Source organism: Fundulus heteroclitus, chromosome 7 (genome assembly GCF_011125445.2).
Source record: "Fundulus heteroclitus isolate FHET01 chromosome 7, MU-UCD_Fhet_4.1, whole genome shotgun sequence".
In the NCBI taxonomy this organism is placed as follows: domain Eukaryota; kingdom Metazoa; phylum Chordata; class Actinopteri; order Cyprinodontiformes; family Fundulidae; genus Fundulus; species Fundulus heteroclitus.
This window is the reverse complement of record NC_046367.1, coordinates 10,688,961-10,695,708: the sequence shown is the minus strand read 5'-3', so window position 1 is coordinate 10,695,708 and position 6,748 is coordinate 10,688,961. Positions and strand designations below refer to the sequence as shown.

General features: G+C 37.4%; 1 protein-coding gene across 1 annotated transcript; it reads right to left on the bottom strand.

Moving 5' to 3' along the window:
* Positions 1–541: 541 nt before the first annotated feature.
* Positions 542–2,577, bottom strand: LOC105923136 (trace amine-associated receptor 13c-like). The gene is made up of 2 exons (XM_036139734.1): positions 2,498–2,577; positions 542–1,738 (listed from the first exon to the last, which is right to left on the bottom strand). Exons 1-2 carry the CDS (start codon positions 2,575–2,577, stop codon positions 922–924), a joined length of 897 nt encoding a protein of 298 aa, XP_035995627.1. The 3' UTR covers positions 542–921.
* Between the last annotated feature and the right edge of the window lie 4,171 nt (positions 2,578–6,748).

The window sequence follows — 6,748 nt, the reverse complement described above, 5'->3', positions numbered from 1 at the left end:
GTGTTGCTGCCAGGTACCCCTTGTAAAAGACAGCTCAATCTCATTGGGCCTTTGGTCTGATTAATCAAACCTTTATTTAATCAGACCAATGTATAAGTTCAGATTTTTATTTCTGGAAAGGTTTGAAAGCCATCTGTCATTTTCATTCTGCTTCCCAATGAAAGTGATGATTATTAGACACAACTTTAAAATCATACATTCTAGAATCATTTAATGATTTAACGATAGCATATTATTAATATTAATTACAGTATATGGACATGGTCTCACTTTCAGAATTAGCGCTAAAAGGTAGGATATCTATCATACATTTCTCGCTCATGGTGCCTGTTTTCTTTCATAATATGTTTCAAAATCAAAGTACTTATTATATGCTTGCATAGAATTTTTTTAATAATTTTAATATCCCTCCAAATTTAACTATATTTGTAATATATACTAACAAACAAATTCGAAACAATTCTATGTAAAATCTTATGTAACAAGGAAATAAACAATATTTAAGAAACAAGAGCATTACAAATGTCAGCTAGTACAAAAACAGAAACTAAAATACATGATGCAAACACTATGAAAAGACTTTAGGTGGCCGAAAAAAAAAAACTGATTGCCGTTTGTATTATCTGCTCCTCAGGAAAATCTATAACATTAAGACCAGTGACTATGCTGCAAGAATTTCCCTATAGTTGCAAGTTTAAGCAATTTAAAAGGGAACTAATAGCAAGAAATCAACCACTGCATGATTTGTCTTAGGATGAGAGTTCTGTCCTCATTTTAGTTTGTGAGGTGGAAAAAAAATATTATAACACCTTAAAACAACATCAAAACATTTGGGAATCTAAGTAGCTTTGAACACTAAAAATTATAATAAATTTTGATACTATCTCAGGAAATTTTTTTATATTTTTACATTTAATCAATTTACTGTATTATGGTTTTACAGGAGCCAGGCTTCAATATTTGCAGGGTGATAATGAGTTTTGCAGTTTTTCTAAACCAAGGGTAGAATAGGGCATAAATCACAGGGTTAACACAGGAGTTAAAATAGAACAGAAAATCCACTGCAAACGCAGAAGAGTCACTGAATGTCTCAACCCCTGCAAGGTATACACAGTAAGTTGGGCAAACACTTATTAGAAATAGAACCACAAGAACACCAAGAGTCCTGGCTGCTTTCAGCTCAGATTTTCTTGCTGTTGTTGTAACTGAATGCTGCAGTTTTACAGTTCTAATGTGAGAGCGCATGGCACGAGCCTGAAACACAGCCACCACAAATACTCTCATGTACAGGATTATGATGATGGTAATTGGTGCAATAAAGGTTAAAACAAGATCAAAAGTACCTGAAATCAAGTCAACAGTATTAACACATCCTCCATAGCAGGAGCTATTCCATCCTGCTTGAATCAGATCATCTTTAAGAAATAAAATGTTGTACACAACCGAACAGACCCAACACAGACAGACACAGACTTTGACTCTTCTCTTAGTGACTCTAGTTTGGTAATGAAGAGGGTCACAAATAGCCACATAACGATCAATTGATATGAGCACCATATCCCCTACTGAGGTGGAGGGAATGATAAAGCACAAGTAATTATATAAAAAACAAATATTATCACCAAGAAACCAGCAGCTTGTATTTTGGTAGATTGCCCCTGGCATTGATATGAACCCCACAAGCAAATCTGACACAGCCAGAGAGAGGAGGAGGATGTTCGTGGGCTTGTGGAGCTGCCTGGATGGGAAAGAAAAATGGTATTAAACCAACAAGGCATAAATATTTTTTGATCTAAAACTAAAGTTAGTATATTTACAATGCAAAAATAAATGTTTTGCCTAATGTATCTCATCTGTTGTTACACATTGTCTTTCACTGAAATTCAACCTTTTACTGTTAAATCTGTCATAAGTAACATTACAAGGGGGAAAAAATCATTTATTAAGCATTACACATATAAGAGATTTAATCATCTTGGTTAAAAAAATAAAAATAAAGAACAATAAAAATTCTGCCTGAAGTGGGAGACTGAGATGATTACAAGCAGGTTGAGAGCCACGGTCATCATAGAGATTAAGGATAGTGTGATCTGAACAAGAAGAACTTCAGTCCAAGGCGATGAAGGCTTTTTGCAGGAGTTATTGTAGAGATGTGGATAGCAGAGGTCTGCACTGTCCTGAATCTTCATCTTCAGTGATCAGCAGCGACTAGCCCCTCTTTTTGATATCAAACCATTATGTTAAGAAGCATCAATTGAGTAACTGACTCCTCCTGTTTTCCTTCTGACGGAGTGGATTGGATATTTTATCAGAGGCATTGTGACTAATGTTCCCTTGAAGCTGCGCGCATGCGCAGTTGCGCACTGCATCTGAATTCAGCGAGCACAGCAAATCTATGCTGCGCAGTAAATAAAATCCAAGCATAGCTTTAAACAAAATAATAATAAATGAAGTTATTTTTGGACCATTTTGCAATTCTGGTGAGATGGTGTTTCACGGTTTCACTCTGAGTGACAGGTGATGATCGGAGAGCACCACTGATTGATAGGTGGGGTAGACGTCTTTATAGTTGGGCATGTTGCAGTGTGTGTCTTTATTCAGGGTGCCCTGTTTCAGAAAATATGTCTGTTCTATCTTGAATAGAAAGCTGCTATTCTGAGTAGGTCTAACTCACTCTGTCATACTTTTTCGGTTTCAGAACTGGTAATATCAATCAGGTAACTAAACACGGTGCCTATCAACAATGAGTGAACATGCACACGAGCATGAAAGAAGCCCTCATCAATGGAACGCAGATAACATGATTCACTATGGCAACGGCAGGAAATAAGAAGCCTGCAAGTGCGCATTTCCCGTGAGTGGAATTAGAAATCTATAATGAAGGCATATGGAGAATATTAAACCATAAGAAACAATGCTGTTGCTGCGGAAAAAGCAAGTTAGTGGCAGAGAATTGCTGAAAAAGTCAATGCATGAGCGATATGAGTTATTTGACAGAGAATCAAAGCTGTTTTCTCACACCTCACTCATTCAAGACTAAAGGAGATGGGGGCACATTGATTATGAAAGGCATTGAAAGGAGATGGCAGTAAATGATTAAGTATGAAAATGCAGTTTAATCAGGAGTTAAGATATCAACTGGGTCAAGTGGAACAAACCGCTTCACCCAGAACTTCATGCCACACTTTGATAGCACCGGACACAAGGATATGGCACAAATCTACCAGATAACACCCCGGAGTTGACACAGTTCTTCCACTGATGACACAGTTAGGAAGTGTACAGCCCTAACTGTGGTGACCAGCTGCTGACTGACCTGCGTGCAGTGCCCTGTTTTCAGCATCACACTGGGTGAAAGCACGGATGTCCCTGATAATGCTCAGCAGTGTGTTTGAGTGACGTTCCCCAAAGAAAATGTCTTTAAGGAGGAAAAGTTGCTTTGCTTCCCCTTCTTGGCCAAACTGGAGGTCAGAATGTTCTGAATGCGCTCTTGAATTTTTTTGAGCAAAACCATCTCAGCTGGTCCGAACTTGCAAGTGTATGTACTGGTGGGGCTCCAAGCATGCGAGGCCAAGAGAAGGGTCTTGCTGGTCTTATGAATAAAATAAATGGTGTACCTCAGTTTTCATTGCATTATACATTGCCATTGTATCAAAGCACAGAAATAATGACTTTCAAAATGTAATGCAAACTGTTGTGCCTGTGGTAAACTATATTGTTTCGAGCACTAAACCACAGGCAGTTCAGACAGTTAATTGAAGACTAACATAGAGCATAGAGCACAGTGATTTAGTGATGCACAGTGAAGTAAGGTGGTTGTCTCGTGGAAAGGTGCTTGAGCAGTTTCTCAGCCTCCTTCCTGAAATTTGCACTTTCTTGGACAGTAAAGGGAAACACCAACCTGAGTTAGAAGACCCATACAATTGGCCTTTCTAACAGATATTTACCAGTCACCTGAACTCTCTCAATTTGCAACTCCAGGGAAGAAGACAAGCTGCCAAGTGACAATCAAAGCATTCCAGAACACAATAACTGCTCTGTGGATACCTGACAAAGACCTCACCCATTTCCTTAGATTAAAAAAAAACAAGCACAAGTGACCCTAGTCTGCAGTAGCACTTCGGCTACAGTGGTTTTGTTGAAGTTTTGAAGGAGCTGAATGGGGAGTTTGAATCCAGATTCAGTGATGTGAATGAACACATTTTTAATTTAACTGAAAATCCCTTTGATGTGGATATATCCTCTCTTACTCCAATCATCACACACCTCTGCCTTAACAGCCGTGTCTCTTAAAAGTGACATAATTGACCTGCAAGCAAATGACATTCTCCAAGGTCAACTCAGAGCAGGTGTTGGCCACTTCTGGAGCTTGGATTCTGAAACAGACTTTCCCCCCTTAAAACCACTTGAACAGAAGGTGATGTCTTTATTCGAGAACACATACACATGTGAGTCAACATTTTCAACCATGAACAATATCAAGAGAAAGTAGAGTATCATTGCTATAGTGCATGAATATAATTGTCAGGATTATTACCTTGTATAATCTAGACAATAGTTTTGGGGAGTTTAGATCCACGACTTCTAATGTATTTATTGGAATTTTTTAAACCACAATTAATGATGTCACAAATTATGGTTTATTTTGGATCATTGGGAATAAGAAATTAATTTTAGGTAAGACAATTTTAATCGAAGCGACCCATCCCATCAAATTACATTATCACAAATTTCATCCGCCATACCGGTTTCACCTCAAAATCAACTTTAAAAAAATCTCTCCAAGGAGTATCTTTTTTATTTTTTTATTTTACCTTGTTCAAAGCCTTTACACATTTCATATATATTATCTTTCCATTCACAGAATCCAAACGTGTCCATTTATGTTTTTCTTCCTCCAAAAAAGGTCCAGGACATTCAAGATCTTCCAATTGTGGCTTAAAACACAGCTTAACAAAAGGATCTGCTTTATCAGGAGTTAAAAGTCCATCAAACCATCCTTTTATGAGTCTTTTGTCATGTTCTGATAATATCCGCTTAAATGTTGCCAGCATAATGCCTACAGTTCTTAAAGAGTGAATCTCCAATCCTCGAGCCAAAGAAACGACATTATCCATCCCTGTTCCAACAAGTTCAAGCAGATGTTTCAATGTAACCAATCCCCTTTTCATCATCAGTTCAGAAATCATAGCCATATCGTCCCAAGCTGAACCCAAACGAGATCCCTTGAGGACAGGTTCGAGTAACAACCAATTTAACGATGTGGATGTTTCAACTCTCTTCGTTTCCATAAGGTTCCATGATTTTAATACACTAACATAAAAAGATGACAAACACTTCACACTATATTTTGAAAAGTCAACAATAAACAAAGTTTTACCATAACCTAAATTACCAACTTTGGAAAAAAAACATTCCGTAACTTGTCTCCACAAAACATTTTGATCACCATACAAAAAACTCTGTAAGAACTGTAGTCTGAAGGCTGCTCTCCTACTATCTAAATAAATCAAACCTTGCCCTCCTTCTTCCTTTGGTAAAAACAAAACACTCTGAGGGACCCAATGTAATCTGTCCCAAAAGAAATTTAAAATAATAGTCTGTAATTTTACCAGAAGACCTGGCGGGGGTTCAAAAACAGATAAGCGATGCCACAAAGTTGAAGCAACCAGATTATTAATAATTAGTGTACGACCTCTATAAGAACATCGTGGCAAAAGCTAGTGCCATTTCTTTAATCTACCTTCCATCAGTTCAACAAAACCCTGCCAATTTTTCATTACCTCTATTCGATCCCCTAAATAAACACCCAAATATTTAAAACCACTTTTTGACCACTTTAATTCATCAGGTAATTTAGGTTCTTGTTTTGTCCACTTACCAATTGACAAAGCTTTACTCTTGCTCCAATTAACTTTGGATGAAGAAATTTTACCAAAACACTCAATAATTTCTATTAAAGTAACAGCATCTGACTCTTTAGTGATTGCCACAACAATATCATCTGCATATGCAGAAAGTTGAAAAGGTAAAGAAACTTAATTTAACCTTACACCCTGCAACTTTTTTCTTATTCGACATAACAAAGGTTCAATGCTCAATGAATACAACATTCCTGACATTGCACAGCCCTGGCGAATACCTCTCTTTACATTAAAAGGTGCACTTAAACCACCATTGACTTTTAATACACAGTCACAATAAAGGGTTTTAATCATAGCAATGAATCCAGAGGAGAAACCAAAAGCTCTCAAACTATTCCATAAATACTGGTGCTCCACTCGATCAAATGCCTTTTCTTGGTCAATAGAAATCAGACCGAAGTTTAAACCCAATAAATTAGAGACGTCCAAATAATCTCAAATTAATGTTATATTATATCTTATTGATCTGCCAGGGATACAATAAGACTGATCAACATGTATGACTTGATCAATCACTTTCCTCAATCTGCATGCCAGAACCTTTGAGAAAATCTTATAATCAGTACACAGTAAACTGACAGGTCTCCAATTCCTTATTTCATAAAGATCCCCTTTCTTAGGAATAAGAGTGAGCACAGCTCTTCGACAGCTAAGGGGTAACATTCCCCTTGCCACACTGTTATTGAGGACTTCCAACAGATCTTCAGCCAACACAGGCCAACACGATTTATAAAACTCCACAGGTAAGCCATCTATTCCTGGAGCTTTGCCATTTTCCATGTTCAACAGTGCCACCTGCAGTTCTTCTAACGTTAGAGCATGCT

Excerpts from the sequence above, each read along its gene's own strand:
- LOC105923136 (XM_036139734.1), bottom strand. The coding sequence starts at position 2,577 with ATGCCCAACTATAAAGACGTCTACCCCACCTATCAATCAGTGGTGCTC. Across the intron at positions 1,739-2,497 it reads CTGTCACTCAGAGTGAAACC|GCAGCTCCACAAGCCCACGA; the intron begins GTGAAACACCAT and ends TTTCCCATCCAG.